This window comes from Bacillus rossius, chromosome 16, assembly GCF_032445375.1.
Source record: "Bacillus rossius redtenbacheri isolate Brsri chromosome 16, Brsri_v3, whole genome shotgun sequence".
Taxonomy (NCBI): domain Eukaryota; kingdom Metazoa; phylum Arthropoda; class Insecta; order Phasmatodea; family Bacillidae; genus Bacillus; species Bacillus rossius.
This window is the reverse complement of record NC_086343.1, coordinates 19,820,569-19,840,672: the sequence shown is the minus strand read 5'-3', so window position 1 is coordinate 19,840,672 and position 20,104 is coordinate 19,820,569. Positions and strand designations below refer to the sequence as shown.

At 34.7% G+C, this 20,104-nt stretch overlaps 2 protein-coding genes across 2 annotated transcripts in view; both read right to left on the bottom strand.

The window, feature by feature from the left end:
* The window catches only part of LOC134540400 (tyrosine-protein kinase Src42A), a 66,813-nt gene extending 56,732 nt beyond the window's left edge, over positions 1 to 10,081 (bottom strand). The window contains exon 1 of the mRNA XM_063383110.1: positions 9,419 to 10,081. Coding sequence (XP_063239180.1) covers positions 9,419 to 9,792 — 374 coding nt within the window. The 5' untranslated portion in view covers positions 9,793 to 10,081. The remainder of the gene's footprint in view (positions 1 to 9,418) is intronic.
* Positions 10,082 to 13,672: 3,591 nt separating this feature from the next.
* Positions 13,673 to 19,491, bottom strand: LOC134540047 (synaptic plasticity regulator PANTS). The gene is made up of 3 exons (XM_063382491.1): positions 19,325 to 19,491; positions 17,361 to 17,525; positions 13,673 to 15,083 (listed from the first exon to the last, which is right to left on the bottom strand). The coding sequence occupies exons 1-3, from the start codon at positions 19,355 to 19,357 to the stop codon at positions 14,850 to 14,852; spliced, it is 432 nt and encodes a 143-aa protein (XP_063238561.1). The 5' UTR covers positions 19,358 to 19,491; the 3' UTR covers positions 13,673 to 14,849.
* Between the last annotated feature and the right edge of the window lie 613 nt (positions 19,492 to 20,104).

Sequence of the window (20,104 nt, the reverse complement as noted above, 5' to 3'; positions counted from 1 at the left end):
AATATTCAACAAGGCGTATATAATTATTACACATATTTGATACACAAAATATCTAGACGTGTTCATAAATAAATGTAATATTTAACTTTGGTTATGTCGAATTGTATACACTACAGACTTATCGAATGGAGACTTTGTTCAGAAAACCGTGTAGCATGATTTTTAAAAAATATTTTCACCTTGCTCTATCCTCCATCAATACACAAATGTACACTATGTACACGACAAAGTTGAAATTTTTTTTAACATGTTTCAACGATCAGACTTTTTACAACTCGATATTGTGGCGTAAGAAAAAACAGATTCACGTAGTACCAAACTAGCTTAACATATATTTGTTAATTTTATTCAACTGTCAAAGTCAACATGTTAGCTAAACACTTGGAAAAAAGGTCTCACCTTATTTTGAACCCAATGAATATATGCATTAAAATTGATCACAAAAGTTTGAGTTCTTGCCAAGTGTTTTTTTTTTCCAACCGTCAATAATGCGGTAAAATGATATTTGCTTTATACAGTGACAAACCAAATACTCTGTTAAAAAACTAACTTAAATTTTGTGGCACATTCACGATTCCTTGGACTTGAGATTGATGAATTTTTATCATGGGACAAACATACGTTTGGTTTGCTAAATACATTAAACAGTATGTGTTATTTGTTTAAAGTACTTTCTCATATAAATACCAAACAATGCCTATGGTCTGCCTACTTTGACTATGTTTATTCTTTAATCAGCTATGGAATTATGTATTGGGGGAGTAATAGACATCATCTACAATCAGTTTTTATTATACAAAAAAATTAATCAGAATTATACTCCACATGAAACGTTTGGACAGTTGTCGTGATATTTATAAATCCTTAGGTCTTCTTACTGTGCCCTGTATTTATATTTACAAAGTATTATTGTTTATTCATAAAAACAAATTAATTTATTTAAAAAATACTAATATTCATGAGCATTTCACACGAATTAATGCAGATTTTAATCTGCAAAGGGTTAATAAGAAAAAAACTTTAAAGTCAGTTAGAAATGTTGGTATTAGATTGTTCAATAAATTACCATCAGTTTTAAAAAATATAGACCAATATAATTTATTTAAAAAGGAATTATTTTTTTTTACTTATCACATAAGGCTTTTTAGAATATAGATGATTATGAACAGGAGGTAGCAACGTAATTTTTTTTTATGTATGACTTTTATATATAATATATAATAGGTGCTTATTCATGGAAGAGCAGCTGTTGTATTATATTATTTTAATTTTGTAATGCTTTTAATACTGTTCTTGTACCTGTTTATGTGTTTGTATTTATGTTTATTTGTAATTTTTTTGACATATTCTATACCAATGTATGGTCTATTGAATGAAATAATAAATCAAATCAAATCAAATCACAATAGGAATAATAAGTGTAAAGCCGGGTTTATAAACTACGCAAAGAGTCACAAAAATTACAAATTAAAAAATGTAAAACAGTACAAAGAGAATTTCTTATTCTTGATTTGATAAATTCATATCAAGAAAAATATCAAATTGTCAAAAATATTTAAATTAATGTTTTATTTTCTTTCATTGTGTGAAAGTTCAGCAAGTGGAGCAAGTGATACATAAAATAAGTACAACATAATAGCCTTATATACATTGTGTAGACACCTTTTCGAAACACTTCGCTTCAAAAATTGGAACCTGGAGATGCAAGAACTTGAAGAGTGGCCAATTCATGAGTTCCGTTTTTTTTTCTTTCTTCTCTTGTACAATTTACTAACGAAAATTCTAATATGTGGTCATTCTACTTTTTGCGTGGTCTTTAAACCCAGCCTAAGAGAGAGACAAGTTGAATTTATGTGCAGATGTCGAAGGAATGACCGTCATAAGTGGACCCCATAATGCTCAGATCAGCTGCTGAGCACCTGAGCCCATCCAGCGCGCAAAATTCCAGGCGTGGTTGTTGAGAGTTCCATCACCACGCGAAATGCTAAATCAATAAACGGCGCGCCAAGTTGTTCAACTCTGCCACTGGCGTTCACAGCCTGCTCACTGTATCCCCCACTGCCTGCCCGATATAAAGTCGGGATCACATCATCCGCAGAACTCGGTGCCACGACCTGTTAGCTGGCGGGCGCGGTCTGTAAACACCCGAAATAACCGCCGTTCCCCAACACGCCGTGAACAGATTCTAGCCTTACCGAAGTAGGATCACAATGCCTGTCTTAAACCTGCTCCAAATTAACAGAGAAAAAAAATCAAGGACAACAAGGTCCGTATAGAACTGCAATGCCTGACGGACTCTGATCGCTGATCCTCTGACGCCATGGATATTGTGGGCGATGGTCCGAACACATTGGTCAACTTTTAACTTTTCGTCCCAATCTGTGTCCTTTGGTAGCACAGAACGACGCTCATTATATTATTGCTGCTTGCGGTTCCTGTTTCCAAAAACGTAAACAGGAAATAACGGACACTGTGGTAGGAACAGGAAGCCGAGAAAATTGAGATGAAAATACTGATTAGTTTGCGACCGTAGTTTTCCAAAGGCCGAACACACACGTTCATTTTTAGCAGAGTGATTATAATTACTTTGTTAGCATTTACTTTTGCCCTACCCAATAATAAAATATGATTGATGAAAATACTAAAAAAAAAACCAATCAAGCACTTATTTTGGCGCTCTATATTTACTGCGCTCTAGTGACCATTTTTAGAAACAAGTGGATTCAGACATCGACGCCATTCACATTTGGATATGGACACGGACCGCCAATAGGTTCGTACTGTTGTAGACGAGTTTTTGGTCCGAATACTTACTTTATACCAACAGCGTTCAGCCACAGCACGCAGCCAGGGACGAAGTCTAGTTATTGTTTGAGAATCTATAATAAGGGTCATATCCCTATATTAAAAATCCAGTAACCATTGGTGTACCTCAAGGCTCGATATTGGGGCCAATATTATTTATATTATTTATCAATGACCTTCCACAAACAGTAAGATTAATTAAAGGTGAAACAACTATGTTTGCTGATGATACAAGTGTAATAATATCAGGAACTGAAAAAACAGATTTTATAAACATAACAAATACAGTGATAAGTGAACTCAATAAATGGTTCCAAAAAAATAAACTTGTCCTCAACATTTCTAAATCCACTATAATGAAATTTTCACGGTCAAAACATTTAATTCTGGAAGACGAAATTAAGCCTATTGGAAACAGAAAATTGGAAATTAAAAATGAAATAAAATTTCTTGGTTTAGTAATTGATAAAAATCTATCCTGGAATGTGCACATAAACACTATTTCTAAAAAATTAAGCACTGTGTGTTATGCTATGCAAACCATTAAAAATATTTGTTCGACTCAAGCTGTCCGAGCTCTATATTTCTCAAACGTTCAATCTATCCTTGAGTATGGTATTATTTTTTGGGGAAACTCAAGTAAAGCAATTAAATTATTTCGCCTTCAAAAAAAAATACTAAGAATAATAAAAGGTAAAAATAAAAAGTACCATTGCAAACCTCTCTTCAAGGAGCTAAACTTTCTTACACTCCCCTCCTTGTACATATATCATACCATATTGTTTGTAACTCAACATATAAATTTTAAACAAAATAGTGATATACATGAATATAATACCAGGGGTCAAAATAAGTTACAGATAGTAGGGCATAGAACCAATATATTTGCACAAGGCCCGTACTATTGTGGCATAAAATTAATTAACAAACTTCCAAGACAGATGATAAATACTAGAAATGATAAGAAATTTAAAAAGGAATTAAAAGAGTATTTAACTAAAGAAGCGTTCTACTCTGTTAAAGAGTTTTTAGATGGGTGATTCATATTTTTTGAAAAGTGATTATATTAAATGCTCTGCAAATATAGTTATTGTATCTGTTTTGTATATTAAATGCTCTGTAAACATTGACTATTTATGACTTGTATCTGTCTTGTCTTGTATCTATCTACATATGTATATAAGTCCCACTTTTGTTTTTATTTTTTAATATATGTTATATAATTTAATGTATCAAAACTGTATATTAATTGCTACTGTATATGATTTGCTGGTAGCACCATGACAAAATATCCGCTGTACTGAATTTGAGTTCTGTATGTGAGTGTCCTATGTGTTTTGTATTGACAACTCCCCTTCAGGCTGCCTGGAGAAATGGAGGCTTATAAATAAATAAATAAATAAAAATAAATAAATAAATATTCGGGGGTATGAGTGGACACCATGGCCCCCACAAGGGTGGGTCTGGGTGGATCCCTGGGTCCAGAGCCCGGACCGCGGACCCAGCCTGTTTATTTTCATCTCAGTGTTTGAAATACATATACATACTCGCTGTGGTTACTTTAAAGTAAAATAATTGTATAAATAAAGTTTAGTTTGGACTTATAAGATAGTAACCATAATTATACCCTTATTCCTTATTTTCAGGTTAAATAACATTCTAAAAAGAGTGTAGGTAAGAAATAACCATGTAATTATAATGTAGCACGTGACTGTAAAATTAGGGGGGCGGGGGGGGGGGGGGGGGGGGCGTCTCCGATCCTGGGTCCAGGGCTCGTAATCGAATATCGGTGTCATGGTGAACACTCAATGCTACGGCATCTTCACATTTTGTTTCTTCCTACTCTGTGTACAATATCACTGAACTGATAAACATGAAATCAGTTTTTTGTCATGTAATAAATAGTTAAAAAGGTGTTTGAAATCTATATGTGAAAAAATAGGGATTTTTTTTTGTTACCATGATTTTCCTTGGGCTTTGTGTAATATTTCATTTGCCTAACATCACAAAGGTAGATTCAAGAAAAGCATATAAATAATGTTTGGTTTTCTGACCTTGTGTGCTACACAAAGTGCATATAACACTCGAAATAATTCCAGCCACTTCACCACTCCATGTTGTCTTCTTCTTTGCCAATGTGCTTGTGCACGTGTGACAATAACAACATAATATCAAATATTCTTCATATCTGGAAAGTCCAAAATTTTAGAATTTCATAAAATTAAAAATAAGTGGTACCTATACAGGAATTTAGAAAGTTTGTTTTATTTATTTTTTTCAATCATTGAAGTAGCATATAGCAACTAGAAAAACTGCCTCACAACATCCTATGGTATGTTCACCCCTTTTGTTAATGAAAACAAATAAAAATGATTTTAAAATTGTTCATAAGAGCTGGCTTTCACTATACGTACCATGATTAAAATCACGAGTCACAGTTTCGCCCATCCGAGGCAGGTGGTTGGAAACATGTCACTGTATGTCAACTTAACTTTTGTCTTCTAATAAAATATAAGATGCCACTGAACCATTTTCAAAATGAGATATTTTCTTGATCTAGTATGGCAATTGACAATAATGCGAGCAAAAAACAAGAACTCAAATAATACATATATCATTTGCAAAACATTTAATCACCATATTTATTTAATAGTTATGTTTCCCAAAACTGATATAAATTAAATTATTTAAGCAATCATAAAAACATCATCTTGGAAGTACAGCAGACACTATCTCATTTGTGTTTTGACACTTGAAATACTATTGCTAATCATAGTCAAATTGTCATTTGGTGAAGGAAGTTTCCTGTTTTATGACATCATTTGATTTGAATTTTGTTTAACATAGCATTTGTAGATGGTGATATACCTATTTTTGCCACAATATTAACATGCTTATTGTTCAGTAATTTTATAGCAAACCCTTTTAGGTCTGGTAATTTTCTCAAATTAAGGTACCTATTCACAAACTTAGCTATTTTTATCAATAAGCTGGTGTGTGTAAAACAGAACATTTTGCTGAAGTGAAATTTGTTACACTCATTGCAAGTTAAAGATTCATGGCAGGTGAATATTTGTGTGCATTATGTACTTTATTTTTGAATGTAAACATGTAGGTAAAAATGTACAGGACCACGTATGAATTTATTTCTGCTGTTAACACAAATTATTCACACCATTCATAAAATGTAATTTTATGGTTTAAAGATGCTTCTTGCTACAATTTTAATGCAGTAATACAAATTTCTAGACATTGTGTATCTGTTGATGAATATTGTAGGTAACAGTATAAAGTGTAGAAATTTTTTTTTTTATGGGAGGTAGAAATTTTTAAAATTATAGTTATCAGGGTACTCATAGTGCAGTAAATTGCTAATGAATGTGAAAAATTCATGGGGAGAGAATCAGTTTCAGCCTAAGGATGGCTAGCAAACCTGTTACAAAAAATTCCTTGACTTTTCCAGATTTGGAAAAACATTTTCCCTGACCACTAATGTCAGTTATTCATTAGAAAACTACTAAAACTTAAAAATTATAAATTGCAACTCGTAGGCATACCACCCTCTAACTTTGAAAAAGAAAAATATCAATTATTTTATTGCACTACTATCGAATGTCAATAGTATTTAAGTCAATGCGCTTGGTCAAGGTGTTGATACCCTTACGGGCAAAAAGGACTATTAATAAAATACCATATTTGACATAGAAGCTAAATGGATACACACATACAGAATTACCTAATAGTGACTACACAAAACTGAGAAATCTCTATCATTTCAATCTCAATACAATTTAAATAATTTTCACAGTTTTTCTAGTTTTTAATCAATTATACTCCAAAATTGCAGGTAGTATATTTGTTACATCCAAAATTGCAGGTAGTATATTTGTTACATAAGTTTTTAACTATTGCTTCGCGACCCGTTCTAATTTCAAGGTCGCTGTCATTGAGGCAAACTGTTTGCAAGCATGGTGTGGACTCCCGCTTGATAACAGTTACATTACTGACAGGCTCCTAAATTAACCTGTCTTTATAGTTGCAATTATGAAAACAACCATTAGATTTGTACAAAATTATTTTCACTATTAATAAAATACCACATTTGACATAGAAGCTAAATGGATACACAAATACAGAATTACCTAATAGTGACTACACAAAACTGAGAAATCTCTATCATTTCAATCTCAATACAATTTAAATAATTTTCACTTCAGAGTTTTTTTTTATTTTTTCTTTTTGATACTTTTTATTGCACAAGAGCCCTCCTCACATTAAGTATCTCAGAATCTACAAGGAAATAAATAAAGTTCCTTAGAAGGACAAACAAGCAACCATACAAGTGGGGTTTCACGCTAAAATAAATTCTAAAATCTAAAAAGGATATTAGGCCTACTCACTTTCGATACTTACCAGAAACATTTCTTTGAAAGGGCTAACCAATACTTCAAGTACTTATGCAGTAGTTTACCATTTTATCAAATGGTCTGATTAGGTACCTACATTAATAATAGCATAAAATCATGAGCATGATTAGTCAGATTTGCTAAATGAAAAATATTGTGAAATTGTGTGAATAGCTAGTTAGGTTTAACCACAATAAAAATATTGTGATTTGTGTGAACAGTTGGTTAGGTTAGGTTAAGCTACATTACAAACACTTTGAAAATGTGTGGACAATTTGGTTAGAGCGTTTGCAATTGCCTAGAACCTTAAATGAAAAATAAATTTTGCGAGGTAGGTACCCTACATATTAAAATTTTACAGAACATACCAAGGTACATTCTAACAAATATTTTACCACATTCCCAGAAACACCAGATATCTGAAAATCAAAACAGTACAAAACCAACTATTCCCTACGAACGACACTAAATTTGGTAATTTACTGATGTAGGTGCTCTTCTGAAATAACAATTTTTAAATTACGATACTTTTTTAAAATTTACAATATATATTGTGATACTTTAATAGTGTTGTTTCAATAATGCAAGTCTTTCCTTACTTTTGAAAATTAGGGTCATTGAGGTAAATATTACAATTTAATAGAACATTGTACATAAGATTACCTACTATATACTATTTCAGGAACGTAATAAATTTGGTAATTATTTTGTTACATTGGTTGCGATAATTTATGATGCGACTGTTTTATCACCTACCTAATAGCATAACCCATTTTCATTTTCTATGTGATATTGTCATAATTCTGTTGTTTCTGCCATATTGTGCACCTGATACTCGCTCTAACTTGATCCTATGGTTCTTCAGAGATTCTTAGAAATATAGCCTAGTGCTAATGAGGCTGTTTTAAAAATACAGGGATTTTTGATGTCATAATTAATCACCTTTTCGCCACTTCCCTACAGTACACTTCAATCACTTATGGTATAAGAAAACCTTTTGCATCTGCAACTATGAATATATTACCTAGGTACCTGTAAATATGAAGATCTTAATATTTATAGAAAATATGTTTTTTTTTGTATACTTTCATATTCATATTTACAAATACAAATATGCCCATCATTGCTAGCTGTAATATGATTCTGTGGTCTCCAGAGGATTTCAATTATAAATCGTAGCTGAGAATGTTTTCTAAAAGGCAGGGATTTTAAATATCCTCAGTATGTTACGGGCGGGGCCAAGACTTGGTTCCACCTTCACTGGTGTTCCACTCTGATGGTGCATAATTAGGGTGGAAAACCAATTAGGTAGATAAACAGTCTTGGCTCTGCAGCTTGTATCAAGTAAACCACAGTGATCTCTTTTGAAAAAAGTTTCGGCTATGATATTAATGCACAACACAAGTTTACGTCACTATATTTCAATTATAGGTAACATTAAAAATAATTTTACAATTTTAATCCAAAAATACCATTTTTCACCATGTAGTTGGAATAGTAGTATTCAATGTTTATTGGGACACAAACATGGCAGGGACAAATTTACTGCACAGGCAAATGTAAAATGGTTTAGTACATTTTTGAAGTTATTGGAAATATCTTAATGCACCAGGACAGAAGCATTATTAATAAAACAAGGAACTGAATAAATCCTTTTTCAATGTCTGCAAAAAAGGAGGAAAGTAGAAAGGCTAGTGAGAATGCATAAAGTAATTCGGAAAGGAGGGGGGGGGGGGGGATCTGGGAGCTAGGTTGAATAGGCTGTATCGAGGAAGGAGGGATCATGAGTGGAAGATTCAGAGGGAATGGAGACGGACAGAGAGAGAAAGGCAGGTATTCCTTGTGAGGCGAGAGTGGAACAAGATTGAGGGGAGGACACTGGATGTGGGAGGAGGGAAGGACGTACGAAGGAGGCTCCATAGGTGGGAGGAGTGAGGGTAGTTGGGGGGTGGGAACTCTTTGCAGATGACCAATTGCAGGTGTATTATTATTAGTGGTAACCCTATACTACACAATTACATAAATTAAGTAATACCCTTCCCTGATTTTTTTCAATTTATTTTACAGTGAAACCTCACTTGTATGGTATTACTGACATAAGTCGTGCTGAAAAATGTCACGTCTAAAACTACCTAAAAGCTATGTTATTAAAGTGTTAAAGATTCAATAAAGAATAAATATAATAATGGAACAAGTAAAACACTTACGGTTCAGCCTCGATAGATTTCAGCTTGGCAACATAATTAGACGGAATATAACCTTCTTGCTTGGTAGCTTTACTTCTGGCGAGCCACCAGTCCCCTTGTGTGTCATTTAAAATTTCCAAATGTTCACCTTTCCGAAAACTGAGGTCTTCGTCAGTCCTGGCATCGTAGTCGTACAACGCTACGAATATTTTCGCATTCGAGATGCCAGGAACATCTGGTTCGATGGGTGGCAAAGGTCGGGAGGGTTCGGGCGCGGGAGGCGTGTTTGACGGAACTTGGTTTTCACTTTCATTTCTGTGTTCAGGCAACGGCGAAGAAGGTAACGTATGACTTTTCTTCACGGACGGTCTCTGGCGGCCGAAACAGTTCCCCATCTCGTTTTCGTCCCTTTCTCAACGGTCTTCCCACGGTCAACAAGACTAAGCCATCGGAATGTTATGACATGTGCAAATGACAAGTCTATGCCTTCTAAACACACGCACTCACACACTGTAACACAATACACTTCACGCGTACGGACAAGATCTCAGTCGTTTCGAAATGTCCGATTCTGACATATCACAACTAATACGCTACTTCTTTACAATTACGATACAAAAAAACTAGGCTACGAACGGAAGCAACAAGCCGCCATGACAGCAAGTCTGACACACCAAAGAGAAAGACAAAACGTTGGGGAACACACCCTTTTTATGTTGGCATATAAAAATATTTGACAAATACTGGCTTTAAAAACTAATACTATTTAATCAACTGCAATACATTTAGTTTAATAAGACATGTTCACGTATACAATTATTACATTTAACCCAATCAATTAAATGCAGGCGACAGGTTACTGCACTAATATATTCAATGTAAATTGAAAATATCTGTAGAAATAATTTAATATGTTGTCCCAATACTTGCAGTATATTTTGAACAGATATAAGAAGTAACCAGATAGAGTTCATGGCTGCGAATGTATAACCAAACAAACTTTGACGTGGAATGTACCAATATGGCGGCCGGACAGTTCCAGCTGATTTTCTCTCCCCCACCCCTCTAGACGTAATACCCCTCGTAACCATTAAAAAAAAAAAATTTGATCAGTTATACACGTTGTAATTGACATTTCATTTTCACCAAATTAGCTATAAAAAACAAAGGAACCAGAGATGTTTAGTAATAAATTTAAAAAGTCAAGCAAATAAAAACAATACTCATGTCTACTTTATGGTTGAAGACTATAAAAGGCTAACGAGAAATGTACGGAGTAAATTAATTACAAACTTTGGGGAAGGAAAACAATTGTGAAAGGGCGCCAACTAATGAGAAAATCAAAGAAACTAATGGAGAAGCTAATGTAGAGCATAAAGCAGAACTCGTAATTGTTCGGCTCGCCTCAGCTCGGCTCGAACTAGTAGGCAGGCATTTGAACCCGTGCTTTCAAATGGATGGCCGCGCACTTGATATGAACAGTTCATCTCGTCTCGGCATTTTGTTATCGGCATGCTCCGGCCTCGGACCTGGCTTGCTTTTCGAGCAACTAGTTACGAAGTTCCAATTGTCCACAGGCGGCATTGTTGTGACACTTGTTATCAGAAATAAAAATCATGTGTTGCAGATACACTTCAGTATATTGTTACGGTGCGGCATTTCTTCTTCTGCAAATTCGTTCACGCTGCCACCGCACACTTCCTCGCGGTGATGCAAAATATTGATTATACATGTCTCTGATTTCAAAGGCATCGCACTGTTACTCGGCAGTTGTGTGTGATTGAAGGAATAGTCCAAGCAATGCCGATCAAGTGCGCAGACGTTGGCCTAATCTATTCCGAGACGGCCGGTGCCGAGCCGAGCCGGGCCGAAATGAACTAGTGCGCATCCTGCTTAAGACCATAGCATATACAGACACACACTTAACAATAGGTTGGAGGTTAAAATTTTCATCAGAGTGGATTGTACAGGCTAATCAGGGTTGACAGCGAGACAGAATAAAAACTTGGGAGACTTAAAATGTTTAGGATTGTTTATTTGTACGCAACATTCTGATGCACTTTCAACCCCATGGTTATTTGAAAGTGAACAGGACTCAGCCTCTAGGTATTTTGAAAAAAAAAAAAAATAAATAAAGAAATAAAAGTTTGTAAAGAAATTAAAATTGTTAGGTGTCGTGCCACCACCCTTGGACCTGGAAGAATGAGATCGGTTTTAATGTTGGTTAGTCAGAAATGGGGAAATGATGCAAGAACTGGGTGCCAGGTGGTGGAATAGGTGAAAAGCTGTGCACCACCTCTTAGCAGAGCACAATGAAGAGATGATCTATAAGATGGGTACTTCAGATGTGGCGATGGACTATGGGTGGCGTACACATACACACACATTACTGGCTGGCTCTCTGAATACTAACACTTTACCGGGACATGATTGCCTGACTGAAGACTACCAGGCACGCCACAATTAAACACAGTCACAAGGTCCAACTGCTGTTTATTGGATACACACAAACATTCCCTGCGCCAAACGCGATGCCCGCTTAACCTAAGCCTAAATTAAAATATAAATATACATATATAAAAAAATATTTTCTCTATCGGCACCGGTACAACCATCCACATGAAGAGTTCCAATGATAGCAAAATTTCTGCATGATTACTAAACCAATTCACCCACACTGTCTGTCAGGTGGTCAATGTCACACAGGCGTACGAGACAGAATGCTAGTCACAGATGTACCAGGCGTTGCACCCTTCTCTCATGACCGCAAGCCCATACTGCCACAAGCTCCCATTCTCTCATGTATGCACCAACAAACACTAACAGTAACCCTGAGCATCGTATCAAAGTATAAAAAAAATAAGGGGCACTGTCAAGAAAAATACAAAAACTAGTAAGAGCAGGTACTAAATTGCACTCGTGTTAATATACTATAATGGTCTCATAGGAAATGAGGGGAAATGAAAATGCACGTTAAAGGTAAGTGAACAACATCTCATATTTGAACTCTGTTCTATCCAAGAGCATAAGCAGAGGGTAGATGAGGGGATGTAAGCCCCCTCCTCCTGAAATACTAAATATCTTTAAAAATCTGTCATTCCCACAAACCAAAGTTAAGAAATTGAAAACAACTGAACTGAAATACTTGCTTACACTCCTGCTTCCAGCAATGATGGTTGGGATCAATACCTGGCTGTTGGCCACAGGGCTTACCACTCATTCTGTAATACTTTTACATTTGTTCCCATTAAGTGGAGAAGAGCCTCGAAGCAAAGTATTGATTTATTACATCAAACCACGGATTACGACAGGCACAAAAGGTTACCTGCATGTTACATATGAAGTATTTGCTTGAAAAGGGTGTGAAGAAAAATACTGACAGCCACATGAGCGTGTGAGTGTAGTCAGTGTTGTGTGCTGCAATCCAAGTTAACAGAAGCCAGAAAATCATTTTGAAATCACAAACACCTAGTCTGAAGTGAGTGAACTGCTACTAAGACCCCCGTATCAAGAAAGATGGCTGAGACGAAGTTTCATGCAGATACAACTTTGACCACATGTAGAGCAGCATAATAGCTCAACTGATACAATGAGTTAAAAAAATCATTAAAAACAGGTTGCAAAAAAAAATCCACTTGTGTTAAAGTAAAACCAGCATATGACATATTTTTCCATGAAATAAATTTAGTAAATATCTCCTTGTTAATGTCTCCCTACCCCCTCCCCCGACACTAACTTTCATCTGTCACTCCATGCCACATAAAGGAGTCTTCACATCAATAAATAGGAACAAGATTTCAAGATGAATTATGATAAAAAAAGAAAATTGAAAAGTGTCAATGAACCATATTTCACTGAAATGCAACCTAATACACCATATAGCATCGAAATGTAATTAATGTCACAAAATTAGTCAGCATTTTAACAAAATTAACCCAACTGATAAGAATGTAGATTCATTTACTGTGTTCAATTCATAAAATGTCATTATGTATACTATATTCAGCATGAAGTCTGTACCTAAATGTACCTCATATATGACAAGAAAAAATTAATAGGTATAATGTTGTCTAATCTTGCATTTCAAATCAAATCATTTTTACATTACTTTCACGAATACATTTTTCAAATATACAAATGCTTGCCCATTAATTTCGATCGGTTCGAGCAATTCTGTTTTAGACATGCTCATTGCAAATTATGTTATTGTGAAAATGCATCACGTATTACAGGGGGGAAAAAAAATTGTGATTTTGGTTGAATAAATACGAATACTCCAGTGCCATATTTATTGAATAAACAAACCTCATGGAAAATAAAAACAACATACCAGAAATATCACAGTTTTAAAAATAAAATTAATCTAAATCCATCAAGCGCTAATGTTGGTTAACCTGCTGTTGCTCAATGTACAACTGACATCTTGCACATGGTTTGTGTGTTTTTCTGTGAGAAGGACATTGCAATGGTTACTAATGAATTGTTGTTGCTATTATCTACAGCTGCTGCAAAACCTAAAATGATTAAAAATGTTCAGGAAATTAGAACTCGTGTTGCGGGAAGAAAATACCTTGTGGTGAAAAATCATTTATGTGACTGGGGAAAAAAAGAAAAAACTTAGAGATGGTGGTATTGCAAAAAAAAAAAAAAATTCTTTGAAATGTGAGAATTTGTTGTGCACTTCCTCAGAAATTCACAATTTATTTTGTTTGTAATCTTTAATCTTTGTAACGTGAAACTGGTTTAGATGATTCATGGCCGAGATATCACTGGCACTTCACTGCGTAAATAATAAAGCTGTGATCTATAGCCATTTTACATTCATGAAGCTCTTTTCCTTCGCGTTGCGGTAAACATGTTATAAATCACAGTTAATTCATAGATTAAATATTTACTGCCTGCTGTATTTCGAGAAATATACTTACATAAAGAATTTTACTGGAAATATTAATACATTTAATAGTATTCTTGAAGCTAGAATAAAGAATGCTGAAAAATAATTGGCAGACATCACCATCAGCAATCTATACTTCTGAAAAAAAAATTTAAGTCCATAATATACATTTAATAAAAATTTGAAATATGGCCTCAAGCTATATTTTTTACAGTTTGGTGTGAGACTTATTCTAAAAAACAAACACTTGTGGTTATCGTCTAAATATTAGAGGAGCAAGGCTAATTTGATGTTTAGGTAGATACAGTATTTACCCTTTCAAGACAAAATATACATAAACAACCAAAAATTAAATTAGTAGAACAAATAGTTATTTATAATGTACACAGCTGGTTGAAATTAATATTCTAAGTAAATTTAAATGGCAAAAGCAGAAATACAACTAATACTCGTTAACTCAAATATATTATGGACGATCCCAGAAATACACATCTAACAAGTACGACTACTTCTGCACACATTCTTTACAGCACCTTTGGAGTTTTAAGAACCACGACCTCAGAGCAACACGCACAGAGTTCTTTCTGCGGTCGGTGGTTTTTCTGCGCCGTCGAGCTTCATCTCCTGAGATCTCAGCTGCAAGTACGACGTCTGAAACTCCTTCTCCATCCAGTCTGGAAGGGGCTTGTTCCAGTCCTCCGGGGGCTCAGTTCTCTTCTCCCACACGTTGTTCTTGTAGTGGTTTGCCAGACGTTTCAATCGCCTGTCCGTTTCGCTCTTCACAATTTCCGCCTACAAAAACAACAACAGAAAACTTGCATTAGAATTCTTTGTAAATTTAACACAGTGAAAAAAGGCTTTGATCTGGCATTCTATGGTCCAATTCCGCAGCAATCAGGCCGCCGTGTTTTGATTTTTCGTGTGAATTCGAGTTGTTCACTGGGACTGCCAGGTCGCATAACTGCGCTGTCTGCATTTTTAGTTTACTCATAGTTTATCATTACTTTCAGTTTTTTTTTTTTTCAATTTTATATTACATCTGGTTATATTTTACTTTTAATGGTTACATTTCAGTAATGATTTTATGAAGAGGACCAACGTTCATCTGTATTTTTCTTTCCATGGGGAAGGTTATGGACAAGATGTTTTTAAACCACTGTACTGTATATTAAATTTTATTTAGTACTCCTACTGAAACTATATATACTGGATAATCCAGGAAAATCGCTAATCCAACATGGCTATGGTCCCAAACATGCCAGATTAAAACCTTTCATTCTAATTTCATTGAACATTAACATCTGCAACATAGTTGTTCCTCCCACCATGGAATGTAAGAAGTGTTTGAAAATGCCTGCCCAAATACATTCCCAAGTAACAGACAATCGAGTGAAAACCTTTTTTTTTAACAAACTGCCTCTGTTTGTACCCTACTCCCTTTAAAAAAAATTATAACTGGGATTAGTTTTACTTATTTGCTGATAATTTAAATGACTGCTACCTGAAAAGAATTTGTTATGCAGTTACGTGTAAAACTTTCAATCAAGGTTGATTTGAAAGTATTCACATTAATTGATTATTACATTAATTGGCTGTACAAACATGTTTTCAAAACGAGCAGCTGACTTACTCTTCAGAAGTAATGAGTTCTTTGTATATAATGAGGTTAATATAAATTATAATCAAAGTACTCTGTATAATCTGCAGTTACACTCTTCAATAGACTTAGATGTTTACAGAATTTTAAAAGGGGGTAAAAACATCCCAACAGCTTCAGTGGGTAAATATGTAGTTGAGCGGTATTTGCGAAAAAAAATGTTAAAAATCCGAAAATACCTTTATTATATGCTCTTCAACTTCCTCTTTTCATTAAAAGCGGCGTGGGTAAGAAATTCCAAATACTTTAGGAGATATAGAATTTTTAAATTTCATCATATGTAGTTCAGCGGTATTTGCGGAAAAAATGTTAAAAATCCGAAAATACCTTTATTATATGCTCTTCAACTTCCTCTTTTCATTAAAAGTGGCGGAGGTAAGAAATTCCAAATACTTTAGGAGATATCGAATTTTTAAATTTCATCATATGTAGTTCAGCGGTATTTGCGAAAAAAAAATGTTAAAAATCCGAAAATACCTTTATTATATGCTCTTCAACTTCCTCTTTTCATTAAAATAGGCGGAGATAAAAAATTCCAAATACTTTAGGAGATATCGAATTTTTAAATTTCATCACAATACCAGTGCATTGATGTGGCGATTATCATTGTTTCTTGTTTACGTACGAGTATCTACTTTTGTTTATTGGATAATGATGTCACGTGATTGTTCGTGATAGGCCAGAATTCAAATGAACCAATACGTGTTTATTTAGTTCATTTATTGTTTAAAACAGTGTTTAATTACCGCCTCCAACTTAGGTGAGTTTTTAACGTTTCTAATTTTAAAGTCTTATTTGTTATTTGGATATTGTTGCGCAAGTAATAAGTAACAAAAAAATTTTTACGTGAGTTGTTACTGTTCATCCTTTATCCTGGTTTGTTAGGTCAGGTCAGTTACATTATAAATACTTTAAAACTTAATAACCATTGAAATTAATTCATATTATTTTTAATGTACGCTTAGTTTCAAAGTAATTATAATGTAACTGACCTGACCTAATCGACCATTTTTATTAATTAAGCATTCACAAACACATGGCAATAAAAAAAATTGCGAAGGTTGAATGATTACACAGGTCTTATATAGCAAAATAAGAACGGCAATATCTCCTAAAGTATTTGGAATTTCTTATCTTCGTCGCTTTTAATGAAAAGAGAAAGTTGAAGAGCATACAATAAAAGTATTTTCAGATTTTTAACATTTTTTTTCGCAAATAGCGCTTAACTACATATATACCCTTCAGTGCATATTTTTGTAAAAGCTCCGTGGAACATATATCATGATGAAATATGGAATCACACAAATCATCCAAAGAAGAAATCGCCGTCCACATTAACAGAAAACTCTAATACGTACGACCATAAAAGTAACAACGAACAAAATTCACAAGAACATAAACATAGTAGATACCAAAGCTTTCTTGTCACCTCCTTTGGACCACCTGTTGCAGTTTTCGTAATCTCTCTCCCATTGGGAGCAGTCGATTGTTTTCCCATGGATGAAATACTGGTGAAACCTTCCCTTCAGGCATGTGCATTCCTTGTACTCCTCTTTGTACAGCATACAGGGACGAACCTGTTCGTAAAACAAACGTGCATCTCAAGTGCTTGCCGAATGAAAAATTTACACACCAAAACGGTAAGTTTAGGTACATGGAAATACAGGGAATTAATTTTTCCTAGCATTATAATAGCCTTAATGTAATTTTGGAGGTAAGCTAATTCGGCATGAAAAGATATCTGTACATTTATTATAAATATATACACTTCAGTAATTTCTCAGCAGCATAACACCTTCAAGACCACACATGATTCATTAAAAAAGCACAGATCTCAAATACTACTATTCTACTATAATCAATGATGCAGAATGCAAAACTTGTCAGTGTGATCCTACTTACTGGTTTGTAATTATGTACATATATGCAATTATGTGGTGGCACTTGATGTAAAGTATGACAAAAAAATACTAGGTACATAAGAATATTTTTACTCTCTACTTTCCCCACTGCCTTCAGATGGTAAATAAATATGAGAGTTTACATCTTGTAAATTAATTTTGTTGATTTATTTTTTTTCTGATAGGCTTGGTTGGTTTATTATTAGGGAGGATTCAGTTTTGTCCCAGCCAAAGAGGTTTACGTGAAAATGTGCCGTTACGATTTCTTTCAGGTTGTGCTGAAACCCAAGTGTGGCACACACACTACACGCCTGACCAAATTTGCCTCAAATGTGTCTGTGGGCTACCTCCCCTTCGTTGCTGCACTTGGAGGATCTCTCGCTGGCTCTGGTTCTTCCAATGCACTGAGACCCTCCCTTGAATGCACTCCATTATCTTTGCCAGTCACTTTAAAACTCGCACAAATACAAGTTCAGCTGCTGGTAGTAATGTGTGGGCTAGCTGCGCTTGCAAGCAGTTAAAAAACCTCCACTTCTGACTATCTCTCCAGGGTTTACCATCCAAACCTTCATCTGCATCGTAGCTTCATGTGGTTGTGAGATTAGACTGCCTAAAAAGGATGCATATCCGTATATTTCAGACATTTCAGTCTCTTTCGCATGCCTCCACGCATAAGTTACAGCTAAGACCTCGCTAGCAGAATCTTACAAGTATATGCTAACAAAATTCAGCCTGTACTTGTTTTCAGTTCATTACTCAGAGTTAGCAACTCATTGCTGCATAGTAAATTTTGACTTGCCTACCAAACAAAACAAGGTTTTTACATATGAATTATTTTTTTGGTGATTTCATTTATTTGAGGGCTTAAAGAAGCACCACCAGTTAAATTTTTAATGTTCATGATCCATTCTGGAGTGAATCACTGTTTTTTAAAAACCTGCAACGGTTTTGGTAACGAAAATAAAAGAGCTAAAGAAGGTACAGTGCACAGATGGGTGTGTGTTGAATCTTGAATGTGGTGAAGAATGAAAGGGGGGAGGGGGAGACACATAGACCCTTAGTGATGTTCATAGAACTGGTGTGGGAAACACTATAGGGGAGAAAGCAAGTAGAAAGACTGATAAAACCATTCAAAATGATCAAGGGGGAAGGAGGGTTGGGGGAAGCTGGGGGATAGGCTGCACAGATGTGAGTTCAGAAAGAGGTGAAACCATAATTTCTGGTAAGGACGGGACGTGAGTGTAACGGGCTTGAGGGGACGTATTGGAAGCGAGAGTTGCAAAGAACTTACCGAGGAAGTTTCAAGAACTGGAATAGAAATGAGTAGGGGTGAAGGGAGGTGGATATTCCTTGAAAATTTAAATCTCCCTAGTAAGTACATACGAGCTACACATGGTGAAACGATAAAATAACAACATTACACCAGTGAGTACAGTCTAGACTAATATTTAACGATAGTAAAGCGTATAATTTACCATCCACGCATCCTTACAATCTTCATCTTCCATTATCCGGCACGTAACAATTTACCATAACCTTCAAAACTAAATTCGAAAATAAAGCAAAGATTAATTACAACCAAAGACTATTTAAGAGAAGACTGGTAAGTCAATGCTTTATCCATGTACCCAGATTAAAACGTGCGACTTTACTGCCATCTACTGGATGTCCAAATAATCTCTGAGACGCAAGCGCATTCTAGCGGTGCCTAACTGAACTAGCTACGTCAACTCGGCCTGGCGGGACTTTTAAAAATACGGCTGTAAATTTGAATGTATGAATTAATTTTAATATATTTTTAATGCTGTTAATGCTATTTATTGCCAGTGTTGTTCTATAACCATTTTAATAACATGTATAAAAATTAACTGTACAAGAAAAATGGTGAAACACATGGTATAATAAAGGAATCTGTACAGTGGAAGACATTACATTTTGTGTACCAATATTTTCACTAGTTAATTTTCTCTGTCAATTATTACTACAACTTCTCAGCCTTGAAATAGATTTAACAGCATTAAAATATAAATGAAAATGAATATTTTGTGGAGATTAATAAACCAGTCAAGCCCTGAAAGTGAAGCAGCTAGAAATACTAATGAAATTAAATATTAGCTGAGATGATTGTACACATACATAACATTTATTGATGTGTCCAGTGATGTGAAATGTATAATGGAGTTTTTTTTCCCCAATAAGAAGAGTAATGGGCCCAGTGGCATTAACTCCTCTGAATTTAAATTCTGTGATATAGC

What these genes read in the sequence shown, in the direction of transcription:
- LOC134540047 (XM_063382491.1), bottom strand. Translation starts at nt 19,357, where the DNA reads ATGGAAGATGAAGATTGTAAGGATGCGTGGATG. An exon ending in ATTGTAAGGATGCGTGGATG is followed by an intron (nt 17,526 to 19,324) that starts GTAAATTATACG and finishes TTTTACGAACAG; the next exon opens with GTTCGTCCCTGTATGCTGTA. An exon ending in GAGGTGACAAGAAAGCTTTG is followed by an intron (nt 15,084 to 17,360) that starts GTATCTACTATG and finishes TTGTTTTTGTAG; the next exon opens with GCGGAAATTGTGAAGAGCGA.